Source organism: Galleria mellonella, unplaced genomic scaffold, assembly GCF_026898425.1.
Source record: "Galleria mellonella isolate WM207_F2 unplaced genomic scaffold, CSIRO_AGI_GalMel_v1 utg74, whole genome shotgun sequence".
NCBI classification, from domain to species: Eukaryota; Metazoa; Arthropoda; class Insecta; order Lepidoptera; family Pyralidae; genus Galleria; species Galleria mellonella.
The window spans coordinates 1884722-1904295 of record NW_026442147.1 but is presented as its reverse complement, the minus strand read 5'-3'; the positions used below and the strand labels follow the sequence as shown (position 1 = coordinate 1904295).

Here is a 19574-nt window from a genome sequence, read left to right as displayed (position 1 = left end):
AATATATTATTATATATATATACATAGTTTATATTATACAATTATCAATGAACGCATCCAAGGAGCAAATAATGACTGAACGTGTTCGTAATGAGCTTGCATTTTCGACGTAAGCTGTCATTTTATTTACCGTTCCCCCACCAGCTTTACAACCATTGGGACATATTTCGATATTCACGATTTCTCTGCAATTAATTAAATTTTTATATGACTTTTGTTATTTGTGAGTGGTCTTTATTTATAAGTAACGATAAATAAAATAAGGCATTTAATTTTCTTTTCATAACGTGTATATTTTTCATTCACAGTTGGTTTTATAGTTTTGCTTTGTTTTAGTTCGTAGAAGCTAGTTTGTAGATTATGGATCGTCTTCTGCGACTGGGTGGCGGCATGACGGGATTGTCGCAAGCCCCACCGCCTACTGATGCGCCTGTAGTGGATACTGCGGAACAAGTTTACATCTCATCCTTGGCTCTTCTAAAAATGTTAAAACACGGCCGTGCCGGAGTACCTATGGAAGTTATGGGTCTAATGCTAGGTAAAGATTAAGATTATTATGATACTATTGCTGAACAGTATACTATTACAATAAGAATAAATAATCTAGGTATAAGTGATACTATGTGCTTTTTTTTGTAAGTGTACTGATTTTAACAAAATGTGGGATACACTTACTTCCCCTCAGTTAAATGGGGTTGTCATAAATTTTAATTGAAAAAGTTTCATAAGTAAATACATAAATGTAGAGGGGGTAGTCCTATTTAGGCCCCTCTCCATGCAGTTCCTCTTAGAAACCATTACAGTCAATTTTCATGGAATTCTTCATGATGGGTTAAATGATCTGCTTTCATCCTCGCCTATCATTTTTCACTGGTGCTCCACCAGCATATACCAATAGTATTTTTTTTAATACAACTTAGAATGGCAAACAAGCTGACGGACCACCTGATGGAAAGTGGTAACCGTCACCGATAAACATGAGCAGTACCATGGACATAACAGAGTATACTGTTGCCATTCCTGAGGACTCAAGTGTTATTCCTCTGCACCCTGTAAATTCACTCCATATCCCACCCTTCAAACCGAAACAGCCATGCAAACACAGGTACTTCACAGTAGAAACACGAATGGGACAGAGGTACCCTAGCAATGGACTTTTGTATAAAGTCTTCCTCTGGTTACCATTCCATTCTTATCTATTAAAAAAAGCAACTAACCAGTAGAAGTAACAACAATACATATATGTTTTATTATATTTTTAGATATAGTATATTTTGTCATATACTTTAAATTTTATCTGTTCATGCCTGATATCATGACTACCTGAAGGGGGGGGGGGAGCTGGCCATATATCTTGTCAAGTTGACCTCCACATGGTTCCCCTGGAAACCATTGTGCTGAATTCCGGGTGTATTCATCATGACTGATGGGCTAACTGACCTCCCTTTTCATTCTCATCAATAATCCTTTACTGGTGTCCCCCCAGCATATACCGTTAGGGCATGCGAGGTTACCTTTCTATTATCATCTATTAGCTGTACCTACGTTGAATCAAAGACTATCAAAACATTTATTACATCTGGATAGGAAAAACCTCAAAATAATGATAGGGACAATAAGGGGCCATTGTCCATTAAACAAACATTTATACACAATAGGAGCCACAGACAGCCCTCTATGTCGAAGTTGTTTCAACACCGAAGAAACAGTTGCTCACATAATCCTGGAATGTGAGGCTGTGGCCCATCAACGTTTAGAAATTCTCGGAATGGTAAGGTCGCTCCGTGAGACCTGTGAAGATCCCAGGAAGCTTCTGCGCTTTTGGGTGGAGCTAGGTTGGCTGTACTAGCCACGATTCATGCGCACAATGGCCCCAATGAGAGGCTAAGCGCCGAAAATAGAGTCTTTTTCACATTCACATTATCGAATTGGCTATAGTGTCACTTCTACATATTTTTATGCTATTACCAGTGTTGAGTTAAATTTTCATGAAGTATTTTATATAGGTATATTTGAATGGAAATTCACACATTTTACTACTAGTATTCTAGGTTTGAAATACACAATTGGTACAAAAATAGTATAGTATTTAGTATGAAATGTCTGCAATAAAGAAGCAGACATGTAGGTACTATTTACCTATGTACTATAAGAGCTTGTACATAGTGTTAAATCCTAGTTGTGTATTTAAAATATATGTAAATAATGTGAAAGTTTTAAATTAACTAGTATTCTATGCATCTACAAAGAATCACAAGTTACTGTTCTCTTATATCTTGTGGTCTAGTGTATCAAATATGAGTTACAAATTAGTATAAAAGGGCTTAAATTCTCATTATCCGAGTCAAAATTTTTAAAACTTGTATATATTGTATGCTATATGAAATTATTAATGTATTTAATAAATTATTTTACCTGATATATATCAAAAGTTGCATATCATTGTGTATTTATTGTGTGGTCTAATTGAATAAATGTATTGGTTTATTTTTATTTATTTATTATACTATATAGTAAATACTTGTGGTTGGTTTGCTGATCCTTTTTTATCAAAGAGAGTCATCCCTATCCTTTAATATTTCATATTACTAAGTAAAAATTGTAGACAATAAATTTATGCAATTGTAATTTTTCCAGGTGAATTTGTTGATGATTACACAGTACGTGTGATTGATGTATTTGCTATGCCACAAACTGGTACAGGGGTTTCAGTAGAGGCTGTTGACCCTGTCTTTCAAGCTAAGATGTTGGATATGCTTAAACAAACTGGTAGGCCTGAAATGGTGGTGGGCTGGTAAGTATTTGTTTTTATTAAATTTAAATAGAAAATATTGAAATAATAATCTTTAGTTAAAATTATAGCAGGAATTAAGTAAGAGAATAAAGTTATATTTTTAATTATACAAGACACAGGTAGTCAAATAGCTTTGAATTTAGAATAGAGTATATAGATTGCAGCTTAGAGGTGATCAATTGTATAGGGGTTGCAGATTCTAAAGTGAATATCTAACCTATCCTATTTAATTTGAATTCTGTTGCCTATACCAGGGCAGGGGAGATGGATAGAATATGCTCAATAGTCCTGTTTGCTGCATGCCTCTATTCACTTTTTTGTTTTCATGTACTTTTATAATTATAGGAACTCTTGGTCTCTTTCAAAAAGTTCTGTTTTATTTTTTTCATAATAGTTCATATAGTTTTTTCTAGTAGTTGCATAATTTTACTGTATCTGTTCTTATGTACATTTCATTGCACCCAATTTTTTTTTTATTTTACAGGTATCATTCACATCCAGGATTTGGATGCTGGCTATCAGGTGTTGATATTAATACTCAGCAGTCATTTGAGGCTTTATCAGAACGAGCTGTAGCTGTTGTTGTTGATCCCATTCAATCAGTTAAGGGTAAAGTTGTCATTGATGCATTCCGTCTTATCAATCCAAACATGATGGTCCTTGGGCAGGAGCCAAGGCAGACAACATCCAACTTGGGTCATCTCCAGAAACCTTCAGTGCAAGCTCTTATCCATGGTCTAAACCGTCATTACTACTCAATCAGCATTAATTACAGAAAGAATGAATTAGAGCAGAAAATGTTGTTAAACCTGCACAAAAAATCATGGATGGATGGTCTCACATTATCAGATTATAAAGAACATTGTTCTATTAATGAGACAACCGTCACAGACATGTTGGAACTTGCTAAAAACTATAATAAGGCTTTGGAAGATGAGGAAAAAATGACACCTGAACAACTAGCCATTAAGAATGTGGGCAAACAAGATCCCAAGAGGCATTTAGAAGAGAAAGTAGACATATTGATGTCAAACAACATAGTCCAATCTCTAGGAGCGATGCTTGACACAATGGTATTTAAATGATTGTGCAATACATTTTATATTTTATAAAACCAAGACAGAGGAATAAAGTCTCTCAGCTCTGTAGTCATCCATTTATTGTAAGATACTAATTTACTTAGGCGTATCTATTGCTGAATAAAACTAATTCACATTTTTAATATTATTTGTTTATTTTCAATAAAAAAGTCTCTGTGGAGCTATTTGTTTACTAATGCTCGCCAATTTTTTTTTAATCGATTTGTAGTAATTCATATTTGCAAAATCTATGTCGAACATTGTTTTAAACTGTGGTTGTGAATTCACTATGTTGTGTATGATTTTTTTTGCTTTATGGAATGATTCGTTGGGGTCATCCATCATAATCTGTAAAATAAAGTAATTATTATCACAATTTCTAAAACAAAGTTAATTTTATTGTTTCACAAATTTAACATTATTATGGAAAGTGGCTTTGACATTGAGTTACAATAAGTAACAGTGTTATACTGATATGCCGCGTCAGCAATGCTTTAATGAGGCTGATCAACATATGAACATTTACTAGTTACGCACGCCTATGTATTAGGTTACTTATAATTAGCTCTTAGTATTTTCTTAAGTAGTGTAAAAAAAAAAATTGGGGCACTATTAGTACATAATAGGTTTAGTGAGAATGTAATCTATGAGACTAGAGTGAATGATGGATGCGCTAGTAGCCTATTATCCTAAACCTGATTATTCGGATTGTTTACAATAACACGGCACGCCCATCTAAAATCCAAAGAATTAAAGATGTGTGAGTGAAAATATTTACAAGTTTTTGACCAAGGAATAATAATATTTCTCTGAGTGGACCTCTACTGAAGATGTTTCCTCATAGATGCAAAAACAAAGCACCACATTTACACATGGTCACATACATTGAAGTAAAAACTAGGAGGGACGTGCCATGTTAAAATGATTTGATCCTTTGAAACTTACTGTATCCCAGAAGAGACCAGGGCATATTTGGTGTATTTCTTCATAATCGTCCTTAATCGTAGCTGCCGTGGATTCAGTTTGTTCCTACACAAAAAATACTTTTTTATGTCTTCATCGCATAACTACAGTTCAATTCTTCCAACGGTTGATTAAGAGAGTGTGCTATGCAGTTAGTCCGCCTTTCGTATCAAACAATATTTTGTAATGTGGTCAATAATGAATAAATAAAATATGGTATTATATAAACTGTATCTACACATTTTTTAAGACGCACGTTGACAATATAGAATATAATGTATTAATTGCTACAACAAGTATACATTACGTGCACGCTTGTAATGCTAGCTGTATCTGCTGTATATATGTAGCTCGTAGTTGTAAGGCTAGGAGATGTCGTCTATTTGTGAACCAAATTTTATCCGTTCAACCGTTTAAGTATGATTGGGTAACCTTTAAAAAGGATCCGAAAGATCAAACCAATCAATAAGTAAATAACTTTAAAATAGTTAAAATAGTTTTTGTTTGGGAATTACGGTGTTATAGACGGCAAAGGATTGAATCTCATAATACCGCTGTTTTTGCGTCGGTGGTTAATTAAATACGTGAGCCGCCTTCTCTATTACGGAATGGAATTGTAATAACACGGAAGTAAAAGAAAGGTTTCTAAAATATTCTTTTCATGCGCTGATATTGAAATCTTTTTATAGATATGTATATTCCTTTAGTTGCCTTTTTAGTTATAGCCTGTAACGGAAATATGCATAATAAAAACTTTAATCTCAGAGATAGTATTTGTGAAACTGAATAATTTTTTCAACGAACGTACTCGATCTTTTTGGTCACTTAAATTGATAATCTACGTGACTGTTCGATTTATATGAATGTTTCATGACCGATTTGATAATTTTAAACTTTCAATTTTAGTTTTTTTTTTAATAAGTTCAAATTATTAAAAACAATTGCCTTCAACTTATTAATTTTTAATAGTGAAATACATAACTGTTGATAATTGTAATGATTATTTTAGTCCAATTCTTCATAAGAAGCTACCTATAAACTAATTCAGAGAGAAATCGTTAGTTACCTTTTTATAGTAATCAAATTCTTTGAGAATAGCCTCAGGATCATCAATATTTGTATCGTGATGAGGTGTGGTATTCGCTGGAATAAAATGAGACCATTTAAGTCTCAATAATTATGGTAATAAAATAATTTTACTAGAGGAAGACGGTACAGAAATTGTCTGCATACGTAGCATTGTTTAGACATAGGAAGTATAACGTATTAGTTTTACTCGTATTTCTACTACCAAGTAGTGCTTATATGTTTGGGTTTCAGTTTGAGGTTCGGTTTAACCTAACCTTTGTCCTAAGGAATAACTTATAATCTTATGTACAATATCACGCCCGTTAGGTACAGTGTATTTATGTTTTTAGATGATGATTAATACTTTTTATCAGGTGGCCAGTCAACATGTTTGACATTTCAATTTGTGTTTCAAGGCAATTTTTAAATAAAACTTAATGATACACGAAAACTGCCAATTAGTCAATCCTTACGGAACAGCAGAGAGGATTGAATATCAAAATGCTTCTGTTTACATACCTAATGGTACAAACCTATCAAATATTTCTTTTTTAATAGATGATAATGGTTTGTAACTGCCTGCGCTAATGGTATATGCTGGCGGGGCACCAGTGAGTGAGGATAGATGAGGACGAAAAAGCAGGTCAGTTAGCCCATCGTAATGAAATCACTTGGAACTGAACTCGATGGTTTCTAGGAGGAACCGCGAGAAGGTAGACTGTATGTCTTGTTAGAAATGGGGCTTCTAATTTCTATACTAACAATTCCTTCTTCAATAAAATATCAATTAGAGAACCTTTTTTTAATAGTTTGAAAAAAAGATTTTACATGTATTGTAATTGGCGCTACTAGCTTGCATAAGTCCAGTCTCAGTCAGAAAAGCTAGGCAAAGATCTAAATCATCAAGGGAACCTCCAGAACCCCTCTGTGATTGTCCGCGAATCGGCCACGGTATCTTAGTACTGATAGAGTTTAACGCTTTTGATTTATCAACTGCGAAACAATTGTACAGTGTTATAACAACTATTGATAACATTGTGTTAACTAAATAAAGTCTAAATATAGGAATATCGTTTCTGATAATACAAGTAATACAGTTGGAAAAATTTTCATAAAAATGGTACACGACTACTATCAGTGCATACCTCTCTTTTCAGGTTCAATGAGCATTCCTAATGGGTCCACTTGTTCTTGCACTTCATTGTTATCTTGAGATATGAAGGTAACAGATTTTGAGGACTTGGAGCTATCTGGGACTGCTGAAAGGCCTAGAATAAAAATAAAATATATTAGGATGCTGCCTACATAATTTATTAATTTTATTAATATTTAAATAGGTACTAATATAATTATAATCTTGTTATAATTGTAAATGTGCAAGTTTGTGAGAATGGAGAGGTGTTACTAAAACTATTGAACGGATTTGAATGAAATTTTGTACACGGATAGGCAATATCCTAACTTAGAACATAGCATATTGTATACTGATTCATTTAGGCAAAGCCATGGGATACAGTTAGTAACTTGAAAGATAAAAATCCCGTGAAACGATGTTCGTTCAGGCTAATTTCGGAAACCGTTCAATAGATTTTATTAATGAAATTTTTAAATGTGTACCTATCGTTTATTCTAACTTGAGACTAGTTTTTCTATTCAGTTCAGGTAGCAGGGAGCAAAACATTCTTTTCCGGGTTAGTTAGTAGGTATCTCTAAGTATATATGTATGTTTATAAAAGAATAGTAAATACAGATGAATCAAGAGTTCTGTCTGTTCCGTAAAGGATTTGCTGTTGGGATAACTAGATAATGTTAGGTATTCTAAATGTGAATAATTAGCCTTTCCACGTCGATGGTGTATATTTGCTGAAGTCGACGCTTTTCGGTCGGGAGAAGCTTGCATGTTTCTCTTGCTTAGTACAGGACTGACGAGGTTCGTTCGCCCTGAAAAGTTACTCATCGCGTTCAACACTCCCGTGAAAATATATGCACCTTAAATATTTATGAACTTTTATGTTATGAACTAAAAACTACTTTTTATGTTGATTGCGCTCTCGGTAAGAGTTTTGTCCGTTCACATAGCTGTTATACTCGTCGGCTCCCTGCGATTCTTTGTAAAGGGAGTATAAACTTGGGTCCATTTGGCCATTTTTTTCGTGTACACGATTACACGCTTCTTCAAGGGACGTAGTGCTCTAAAATCATAAATTAATATTAAAATTGCAAAATATAAATTAAAAGGTTTTACAAATGTATTAAATTCTATTTGATTACTTATTATCTAAAATGCGATGGTATGCTTAAAAAAGTTTTTAAAAAATATTATATTTTGCAATGGTCTCCCGCGTTATTGCTCTTCTAATATTTATTTGCGTGTATATTTGTTGCAACAGTAAATTATAAAAATATGTTAGATGTATTATTTTTAATACGGTATAAGAATGGTTATTACTATATCAAAAGTAGATAAGGTGTGAAAGAAAATATCTTCTAACATACAGAATCTACAAGCGTAACTAGATTTACTCCTCGAGCGTAATCTCGGACAGCCTGACGAGCTTCGCTGTCCATCATAAGAGAGCACTCTGATTCGATGACAAATTCGCTTTGTTCTTTCTCCTCTGGCAATGACTATGTACAAAAAGAATAAAATTTAAATAAATTTTTTGTTGTCTATATGTATAGACATATATATATATATATATATATGTATAATGGGAATTTACTATCAACATTTCACTTCACACTAAAATACCCGCACTCACTGCGATGTGAAGCATCATAAGCAGCATAAAGGATGAAGTCGAAACAATTGTCGGAAACGATAAGCATAGTAAGTTCATAAAATTCCCATTTTACATATAAATAGACATCTTTAAAAAAATAATACAAATAAAAAAATAAAAAATAAACTATATTTTTATTATATCAATAATTTTAGCAATTTATAAAAAAAAGTAAATAATAACTTACCAAAAGTATTTCGTTAAGGATCCCAGTAATTATAAAACGACCAGACAACAGTACTTGCAATGTTGATGTTTCCAATGGAGTTACTAAAGACATGCGTTGTTCGTAAGCTTCGTTACGAAATCTGGACAATAAAGAGAACACTGTTTTTTGTGTCTAAGTAGGTATCTACTTAATTGTATCAGTTGATACTCGTATTTAAGAATTGTATATTTGTAATACAACAGTAGACAGATGTTCTACCCTAACATTAACCTGTTGTCTGGTTCTGAAACCAGAATACTCTGTATTGTGAGGAATCAGATATGGAACATTTGGAACACAACATAGAACACTGTGCTACGAAGAATCAAAATCACCTTAACCCGAAGGATAAGCAAGCTAAACTGATAATGCGCATTGTCATAAAGCTTGAAGAATCGACGACCAATGGAGAGAAAAGGTTCTTGAATGGAGACCCCGTATAGGCAAACGCAGTGTAAGACGACCCATCACTAGATGGAACATCCATCTCAAATGCATTGTAGGGAATTAGTGGTTCCATGTGATTCAGGATTGTTACTTATTGCAGTGGGAGCGGCATATATTCAGCAGTGGATAGTTACCGGCTGATATGAATAAATGAGTAGAATACTAAGACCCGAGATAATTTAGAAAAGTTCATTTTATAAATAGCACAATCGAGAATCGATTCTGGGACCATGTGTACACAAAATAACGTATTCAACACTGTATAGATTGCCGTAATGTCAATAATATTATTAATCTATTTATTCTGCAACATGTACTTGTTTATATAGAGACTAGCAGTTTGTTGTGGTTTCGCCCACACAAACCCGTTTCCGTTGGAAATTTCCACAGGTGAACAAATAATTATATAGCCTGTGTTATCCACGATCGACATATTTGAAATCCTTAAAATTTTTTGAATCGACTAGTTTTTTGCCCGGTACTTCGTACATGTCGATTGCAGAAGTAGAAAAGCCAATGAAATAGACCACTTCTAGATGGCGTGGCAAACTTTCAGAAATACAACTGTGAAAATCGCATCCAACTTAGTGCAGTAGTTTTTGCGTGATACCAGAAATAACATACAGATAGATAGAGAGATAATTTTTTTAATTATCGTCTCCGCATTTATTGGTTTTATCATAATGATGATGATGATACAGATATTAACTGTCCTCTGCTGAACATAAGCCTTCTCCCTGGGGGGTTGTTCCAGTAGTTGCTTGATTTTCGTAGCTCGTTGATATTTTAAGAGGGACTTAAGATATATATAGTCCTCTGGCTCTGGATAAGCCATTCTCAGTAGATTCGTAGGCATTCTTGCCGACAAATCACTTTTGCACATCAGATGTTTCATGGATTCCTATTCCTCACTGCACAATTTGTACAGTGTGTTCGAAGATATACCCATATTGTATAGTATATGTCTTACGGGTATATGCCCAGTTATGATACCCATTATGGATTGTTAGCAATAAAGTTTGACAGCCTCATTGCTAGTAATATTAGGTCGACCTCCATGTGGTTCCCCCTGGAAACCATCGTGAACAATTCTTGTTGAATTCGTCACGATGCGCTAATAGACCTGCTTCATCCTCATCTATCATCCTTCACTAGTGCCCCGCCGGTGTAAACCGATAGTGCGGATGGGGTTTACCATTCCATTATCACCCATTAAAAAAAAGACACCCATTATGAGTCTTGCCTGTTGTTTGCTACCAGAGATGAGTTTACTCCATCCCTCAGTCTTGTCGTTTAAGAACTTAAGATTAGTTCTTACGTCTTTCTTTCATGTTGTCTCCTTGTTAAGGCGATTTTGTCTTTACATGTAGCTAGAAGCAGGTAAGGTCTTCGACCTCGTAATCTTAGCATTAATGCTCCCAGCAAATCCATCGTTGCGATTTTCACTTTAGCATTATTTGTAAAAGCTTGTTCACGACCTTTAAAATTAAAATTACCATTCAGTGAGATAAAATACCGATTTCCGTATAATTTATTGTGGTGATGTTTTTGTGTGATAATTTTTTTTCATTAATTTTAGGCAATCAGTACTGCTGTTTAAGCAGGTAAAATATGAGCCGGACAATGATATTTAGGAAAAATATATTAGAACTTAAGAAATTGTGATACTCATGAGAGTAGTTCAGGACCTTTTTCATCCAGATTTTTAATTTGATTATTAATTTGATTAAGTTACTGTTTGTTAAGTTCACTTGAAGAATTTCATTAACGTACTTACTCCATGTAAGTACGTTAATGAAGTTCTCTAAAAAGAAAGTTTTCGAGTATATAAGATATTATTAAAAGACCACATTATCTATTTTAATTATAAATATGCAATGCTTGTTGCTTAAAATTTTTCGTCATTTTTCACCTCATCTTTGGGAAAACTGTTTAGTTTCACAGGTAAAACAGAAATGTTCCTACGTACAGAACAGAGTAATACTTAGTTGTATAGGATTATAATAATTTAATATTTATTACTTAGCCCATATGATTCGCCAGCCACTTCACTGTATGTGAGAAATTCTCCATTTAGTAGCATGTCATCAAACTTGGAACGTGACACTTCTTTGTAATGACCCGGAAAATGAAAAGGTGCTGTTGTATGTTGGTACGCCATTTCTATATTAGCACTGCATTGTTTTGCTAAGCGGCGGGCTAGTTTCCCTTTGAACAAATATAAATATTATATATTTTATCAAATCACTTTTTATATTTGTTTACGTTATATAAAATATAAACTTTTAAAAGCATGTTGTATCAATATCTATTGATTGGATTTTTATTTAAATTTATTCATTGTAAATAGTAATCGCTTTGTCGTTCCGGGAACGAATGGGTTTTTTTTCGTTAATCCTTTTTCGTGGGTGTCGTAAGAGACGGTTAAGGGAATTAATAGTCGAGGAATGAGCAGCCGCGTCCCTTTTAAAATATCATCAAAGCCTTACTGCTATTGCCAATCCGCTTGCCAAACACGGTAACTACTAGCGAAATCTCTCAATTAGCGATGCGCGAATTTACTGATACGACTACTAACTATTCGATTGAGCAATTCATTTGAATTCTTGGAATGATTTTCAAATCATTCGACTACTAATTTCAATCATTACATGCTTTTACTAAGCTAAAATCATTCATCAGTAGTTGTTCATGCACGGGGCTGTATGAACGTAGCCGAATCAAGAATGCAGTCGAACGTTGGAAGAATGAGATTGTTTGCAATTATTTTTGGTCGTTTATCCAGATGATTCATATATATATGTATATATCACCATATATTAAGGATAATGGATACAGGGAAAGGACTTTGTCTACATTACCAGTGGTTCTTTTGGTTCGTTTGGTAATTCGATCTAGAATTACTAATTAGTAAAACTCGAATTTATCATTCTAATACTAAAATTAGTATATTACTAATTTAGTAGTTAAATTATAAAATTAGTAATTACTAATCATTCGAATAAAAAATCATTCGGATTCGCGCACCGCCAGGAGGTAGCCTATGTTAGATAGTCAGATAGTTAACGACTGATATGTAAATGAAAAACAAGTTAAGGGCCCATCTAATAAAAGTAATCAACTTTTTCTATTAATATGAAAAACAATGGACATTAGAATATGTTTGTTGCCACACATTATATTTCTTATCCATTGCCTGAGGAGGTGTTATGCCTGTAATATGAGATAAGTATAACATTATCTAGTTGACCCTTCGGACCGAAACTCAATAACGGACATATTGCAGTTTTATGGATAAAATTATGACTAGCAGAGTATATGTTATGAATAATGAGCTTCATATTCTCGTAATAGTAGAATATTCTAGAAAAAAATAAAACGAATAGTTAACAGAAGAATGATTTTATTCTTAAAATTACTTTTAAGATTTATCTTATTTCAATTTTGGTTTACAATAATTATTGAACGCTAGTTGCGTTTAGTTTTTAAATATTATCATTATAATCAGCATTACTCGATAGACACGTAGGATTTTCAAGTTTAGTTTTGTTTAGGAATTGTTTTTTACTACATGGTGTTTATGGTGTGATAAGTGAGATGAATAAATCAAGATAACAATGAAAGGCACAAATATGCCGTTCCTAAATAATGGGAAAAGGGTTAAATGATGATGAGGTATCAAGTTGTTGTTACCTGATTACTATTAGTTGGTTATCAACCATTACTAATATGAAATTTTATATTACTGCTAGCTTTTTACCTATGACTTCATCCACGTGACCGGGATACGTTTACTGACCGGGATAAAAATTAGCCATTAATCTTTTCCATCCCATTAAGTAAAGCCATTAAGGCGTTATAAAGTAATAAACAAATTTACTTTGATATAAATAATATTAGCAAGGATGGTGGCAAACGAACACACGGCCCATCTGATGCTCAACGAGGTTACCGAAATAATTAAATTTTAATTAATTTTATTATTTCCGTAAAGGTAAAGGACCCCTCAACGAGTAAAGGTGAAAACGTTTTCACAATGAAATAAAATAATGTAATAACCTTTGCCAACAGCTTCGTATCCTACAAGCACGACAATAGGAACTTCTCGCGTGTCTGCCGGTGGAATGTGCGGAGATACAAGTGCTCGAGACAGTTGCTCCACGTAGAGTACACGTAATAAACGTCGAGTCGCGAAGGTGTTGACATCTGGCGTCATATCCATTTTAAGTGTTCGCTGTAAGGGGAATGCGAATTTCGGATAATCTATAAAGAAATTTGTGTTGTAGATACCTACGGTGCAAAAGGAATATATGATCATGTCTACGTACGACAAATATTATATTCGGGAGTAGGTATTAATAAAATTGTTGTAAATATGGTGTAATAACAAGTAATTATGTAGATACGAGTATACTGACACTTTATTATATACAGCGATATTCATGATCTTTTTAAAATTTGTTTAGCTAATAAAATAATTGGATCCGGCAAGGTGCAAAAAGATTGCGTAATTATTGCTTATCACTGTCTTTATCTATTCTTTCGGCGGAAAACTATACTGAATTTACATTAAACACTATAGAATTTAAACTGTAAGTTCATACTTAATTACTTTAGTTTATATTTACTTATTTTACTTGTAGGTATAAGTATAAAAGTGTTTTTTTTTGTTACTCCACGACGTCTAGACTGCTCTAATGATCAAGAAATTTGGCATATATTATTATTTGAGATGGAGTAGCTGTCTAAGTAGTTTTTATTGCAGTTATGCAAACCAAGGCACAGGCAAAATTAGTTTGTAACTAAATACAAGTCTGTGTAGAGAATGTAGGTAGTATCTATCAGATATAAGTAATGAGAATCACGTTAGACAATAAATACCCACCTGTTCTATTGGATTTAATTCTTCAGCGTCTAAACTAAGCAAGACAGGAAACGTGTTAATGACAACTTCTTTATAGCCAGGTGTTGAGCATATGGGGTTGGCCCGTAGATCAAGGACTATTAGACGTCTCATCTGACGCATGTACACAGCAAGCTCTAAGAGTACACTCAAACGGTTGTTTCGTGCATGCAGTTCTCGAAGTCTAAACAATGAGCAAATTCGATTATTTAAATAAAATTTACCTATCTTACACATTATTCAAGAGAAAATAGAATTTGTGATATCACGATATACGACGAAATTTTATTTATATTTTACAATAATTTACAAGTGCATAGAATATAATATAATACTTTACCTATTGCAACCTGAGAACATTTTTAATGACGTGAGATTATTCTCATTAAGATTGAGATATTCAAGATGTAGGAGGCTCCACAGTCCTTTTTGAGGATCAATTTCGCAACTCGAAATATTATTATAAGACACGTCAAGCCATAGTAAACGTAGATTGCTCAAGTTTTCTAATCGTTGTATATGGTTAAAGGAAAGATCTAAACGACGAAGGTATCTACAAGTAAACGTATAATGTAAATATAATGCGTATAAGTTTCTGCATTGTACGGATTCAAAATGATGATTTACCGTAAATTCTCAAGTCCGCTTATGAATTTAATATTGTTGTGTGATAAGTCAAGGATTGTGATTGACCAAAACTCACTTAAGTCTTTAATTTTCTTCACAGAATTGAATTTGTAATGCACTTCCGTCAAAAACCATTGTGCTGAAAAATGAAAATAACTGAATTACTTCCTATAATTTCGTGAGTTCGTTCACACTCACGACTAACATATTACAGATCCTTTTTTAAATATAGTAAGAAATGTAGGTAAATATTTTATATGATAAAAGATTGTTTATTCCTGCAGTATTCACTACATGTATTTTTTTATATTTTACCACAATTTTACGTATTTGACTTGTATAAATGATTATCTTATTTTCGTTATTACTTAACCAATTTATTCATACATATCCTGCTTTTGTTTGATGAAATTGTAATACAGATAGGATGCATAATTAAATTAATTTAATATATTTAAAGTAATACTAGCGAATCGAATGCGCTTTGCAGGTCTAGATAGAATGTTCGAAAATAATATGTATCTTATAGCCTATGTCATTCGTTTATAATGTAGCTTTTTACAGGTGAAAAATTTTTTTAAAATCGGTTGAGTACTTTTTTAGTTTATCTATTACAAATAAATAATAAAATCTTTCTTTTTTTATAATATTAGTATAGTGTATATATTATAGATATTATATTATTGAGTAATAAATAATATACGAGTATCATATTCCAAGACGGTGTTCAGTCTGTTAAAAGCCACGGACAGGAACTGCAGATAGGGAAGGTATGACAGTACAGATAATTCTGTCAATAAATTGGAAGAGACATCCAGGTAAACAAGATATTTGTAATGCTGCAAAACGTCAATGTTCATCAGGTGCTGTAAATAAAACATTTTACACACTTAGGTATAGATATTAACTGAGCCTTACTAAAATACCATTATTTAGAGAAAATGCGAACTACATGGTTATGTAGATAAAAAAATAAGTGAAGTATGAAATAGAACATTTTTAACCACTACAACGGAGTAATTTGTAAAAAACTTTCCCGACCTTGGCTGACAGGTCCAGTTTGACATAAACGAAGTCGCCTAAGATCGGCGTTCGAGTTAGATAAGTGAGACAGGCAGTGACCATGTCTCTAGTCAGCACTCCACCGATTAATTCTGGCACATCCTCAATATTGCGTATACGCACAATTGGCGAATACACATCGGTGTATAACTCTGGGAATATGTAAAAGCAACCCCATAGCTGGTCCTCGTTCATTAAAGATGTCACGTTAACAGGAAACTGGAAAATAAGAAAATTTAAAGGGATTTTCATCAAAAGAGATTTGAGGAAAAGAAAGGCAATTAGAAAAAAGCGTTTTCCAAAGCCGGAAAATTTAAGGTGTTATCTACATGGGAACTTTGCTGGTTTTGAGGTATTTTCGTATTTGTCAATCAGCGAATTCGTATGTGAAATCAAAGCAATTACACGAAGGTTTGTAACAATATTTGGTAAAACATACCTCTTGGGAAATAAAAGTAAGGATGTGACGAAATTTAACCCTACTCAAATGTGACGTACATCAAATATCATGGGTCGATACGATCTGATTCAAACGTTACTATTGGTCCTTCATCATTTCAAAAGATGTTAACGGGCCCTTTAAAGTAAGTACCTGCCCCGCATATAATATGACCGGATGCTTGTTGACGAAAATATTTCATAATAAACTTTGTATTCATGAATATTTCATGTAAAGTTAGAACAACTTTTGTTTCACTTTACTAAGTTATAAAGAATTTAATAACGTAGACTAACAACAGAGAAATAGGTTTATAATTATAATACAGTTTAGTAAACTGTAATGCAAAAAAAAAACTGCTACTACGTACCTAAGTACGTACAAATTTTTATACATAAATATAAAAAATTATTATCATAGGGACCCATGTATGCTATTATAAAAAAATGTCATACTTTGCTGGAAGGACTAAATTTTTGTAGCTATGTTGATCGTGACACTTAATAATTTGAATTAATATAAAATATATGAATTCGTCGTAGGTGTCGTAAGAGGCGACTAAGGGAGGGCGAGCGATGGGCAGCAGCGTCCGTCTTAGAATATCTCTAAAAGCCTAACTGTGGTTACCAACACGTTTGCCAAGCGTGGCTACTATTGGTAAAACTATATATATTGAAGATATATATATATATATATATATATATATATATATATATATATATATATATATATATATATATATATATATATATATATATATAATATATAGAATATGTTAAGCAGTGGACAGTTAACGGCTGAAATAATAATAATATGAATTCCAAAGAAAGTCCATATAAGAATTCTGTCTTTGTAGTATTTTTTTTTATTCTGTATATCTAATATGTGTAAAATAAAATTATTTACATTTATTTATTCACAATATAATATTTAGTCACATCGATTTTATTTATGTTGATATGATAATAAATACGTGTGTTATCTGAAGTACATATTTTTATTTTCCAAAGATATCATTTATTTAATAATTGACGCTGCACTGTATTTTCAAAGTCACAGCTTCACTTCACATTCTACAATGTGCACACTTTTTCCCGCGTTAATACTAACTACATACGCACGCATCGTCGTATGCACAGACGTAACTTGTTTCTGTAATTGTAACAATCACGGTTTTTGTAAGAAGTGTCCGAGGTGTATGTGTGTGTGTGTGTGTGCGTGTGTATAAGTACAGTTTTTATATGTAATGTTTTAAATGTAATGTTATAAAGTTAAGGCTTGTCTCACTTGTTCGGAAAATAAATCTTCTTCGCTCTTGTTCCGAAATTCCGTTGGTACAAAGTAATGGATTGAATATTTTTTTCCAGGTATTCCGATGCTACGTCGTCGTATACTTTCACCTAAAAAAATATCGCTAGTTATTGTCACTTTGTTCTCAAAGGATTCTTAGAAATCTAGAATAAGGCGTTTTCCATTAATAACTGCCAATTATTTGGTCTTGGTGCACATGAAGTCGTAAAGATTTCCTATAGTATGAGAAACTAGGTTATTATATGACATACTTTACTATCAAATAAACATTTGCCTCGTTGTATGTATTAGGAAGATCCGAAATGAACGAATAGTCATTCAGCTATATTGATTACTCCAATCAAATAGATGGCTCACATTGGGATCATAAAGAAGACGTCGGGATGGCATTTTCTCCGAGCTATCACCACAAAGATTGACATTCAGAAATACGTACCCTAGTGAAGGATATAAGTTGAAGTATAGATAAAGAAGATATAGAGCTAGATATTTTAATAATATTATGTGATATTATGTATTCTTATAAATGTGATATGGAACGCATTGTAAATAATAAAGTAGTATAAAATTTACTTTAAAATAGTAGATATAATATAATAAACATACAGAAAGCAATATGTGTATTACATTATGGTATATATATATATATATATATATATATATATATATATATATATATACCATACGAGATACGATTATTTACCAGATGTTATGATGTCAAGTGGTTCTAAAGACATGTAGTTAATTCTGGAAATGTCAGCCCATGTGCGTAAAAGGCTACCAACACGAAGCGTGTTCGTTATTCCAAATTCTATATTTTTTGAAGCTTTTTCTTGGATTTCAGTATTATTGTCAGTATTTTCAGTCAATGTCTCTTTCGTATAAAAAGCTGTTTTCATTTTTATACTTGTTTTTATTATTAATATTATTCTTTACTTTAATAACAATTACAACAAATTGAAATGTGTCAGATTAGTTTTTTTTTTATTTTTCTTTTATTTGTGTCATCGATGTGTGTTACGATATGTGTGTAACATTAAAAAAAAAGTAGAAAAAATAGTTAAGTTGTAATATTACACAGATGTGTAACAACCAGAATAAACAGTATATCAGTTATATATTATATCGAAAATTTGAAATTAACAGTATGTAGGACGTGTGTATGTTTTAAGTAAAAATTGTAATATATTAATGTCTGTTCTGTAAAATGGCAATAGCTAGTCAAAGAATGTCACTATCTCATTAGGGATTATAGTTGTAAGAATATTTATTTTAAATTTAACAGTAATATACAGTATTACTGACACTAATGACAGGCATAGAATTACCTATTTGCTTGTTTAATAAGATTCTTTTGCTATACTCTGTAAAGTTAATTTTCAAATAGTTTAATTTTATATACAAAAAACCCAACCAAGTTATTGTTGTTTAGGCATGGGTAATATCTGTAGTGCTCCGATATCTATATATTGGATTTCTCTAAACATTGATGGCAAAAAAAAGGTTTTCCCTCATTACGATATCGCCTATACCAGTCGGATCACATCAGCATTTAACTGTCTACTGTTGAACATATACCATAGCCTTTCCCTTGGCAGGTGGATTGGCAACCACCGGCTTTGGAGATGTTTTAAGTGGGATGCTGCTCTGCCCATCCCGAATCCTCCCTTAATCGCCTTTTATGACACTGATCTTACGATTGGAACCATATAGCAATACCAGTTGGATAACTGTAGTAAATAAAATCGTGTGCTTCACCTCGATATTTGACTTATGCTTTTAAGTCGCATATATTGATAAATTTAAGTTATAATACATATGCTATAATTGCACATACATTCATTTCATCTAATCACCACACTCATACATTTGTCTGCAACTTACAAATAT

General features: G+C 32.6%; 2 protein-coding genes across 2 annotated transcripts; one reads left to right on the top strand and one right to left on the bottom strand.

The window, feature by feature from the left end:
- Nucleotides 1–73: 73 nt before the first annotated feature.
- On the top strand, nucleotides 74–4016 carry LOC113516034 (26S proteasome non-ATPase regulatory subunit 14). Its single transcript, XM_026900375.3, has 4 exons — nucleotides 74–223; nucleotides 337–538; nucleotides 2638–2794; nucleotides 3279–4016. Exons 2-4 carry the CDS (start codon nucleotides 361–363, stop codon nucleotides 3877–3879), a joined length of 936 nt encoding a protein of 311 aa, XP_026756176.1. The 5' UTR covers nucleotides 74–223; nucleotides 337–360; the 3' UTR covers nucleotides 3880–4016.
- On the bottom strand, nucleotides 3784–18583 carry LOC113516207 (uncharacterized). Its single transcript, XM_031908996.2, has 19 exons — nucleotides 18388–18583; nucleotides 17661–17773; nucleotides 15914–16153; nucleotides 15576–15738; nucleotides 14873–15011; nucleotides 14586–14798; nucleotides 14228–14429; nucleotides 13402–13576; nucleotides 11365–11550; nucleotides 10661–10820; nucleotides 8875–8995; nucleotides 8401–8532; nucleotides 7936–8096; nucleotides 7742–7845; nucleotides 7050–7172; nucleotides 6733–6897; nucleotides 5903–5979; nucleotides 4819–4902; nucleotides 3784–4221 (listed from the first exon to the last, which is right to left on the bottom strand). Exons 1-19 carry the CDS (start codon nucleotides 18581–18583, stop codon nucleotides 4033–4035), a joined length of 2943 nt encoding a protein of 980 aa, XP_031764856.2. The 3' UTR covers nucleotides 3784–4032.
- Nucleotides 18584–19574: the final 991 nt, after the last annotated feature.

Coding starts and splice junctions, on each gene's coding strand:
- LOC113516034 (XM_026900375.3), top strand. CDS start 361: ATGGATCGTCTTCTGCGACTGGGTGGCGGCATGACGGGATTGTCGCAA. Junction 539..2,637: donor AGTTATGGGTCTAATGCTAG/GTAAAGATTAAG, acceptor TAATTTTTCCAG/GTGAATTTGTTGATGATTAC. Junction 2,795..3,278: donor CCTGAAATGGTGGTGGGCTG/GTAAGTATTTGT, acceptor TTTATTTTACAG/GTATCATTCACATCCAGGAT.
- LOC113516207 (XM_031908996.2), bottom strand. CDS start 18,583: ATGAAAACAGCTTTTTATACGAAAGAGACATTGACTGAAAATACTGAC. Junction 8,996..10,660: donor AGACAACATGAAAGAAAGAC/GTAAGAACTAAT, acceptor TTTATTGTCCAG/ATTTCGTAACGAAGCTTACG. Junction 7,846..7,935: donor GAGCGCAATCAACATAAAAA/GTAGTTTTTAGT, acceptor GTAACTTTTCAG/GGCGAACGAACCTCGTCAGT.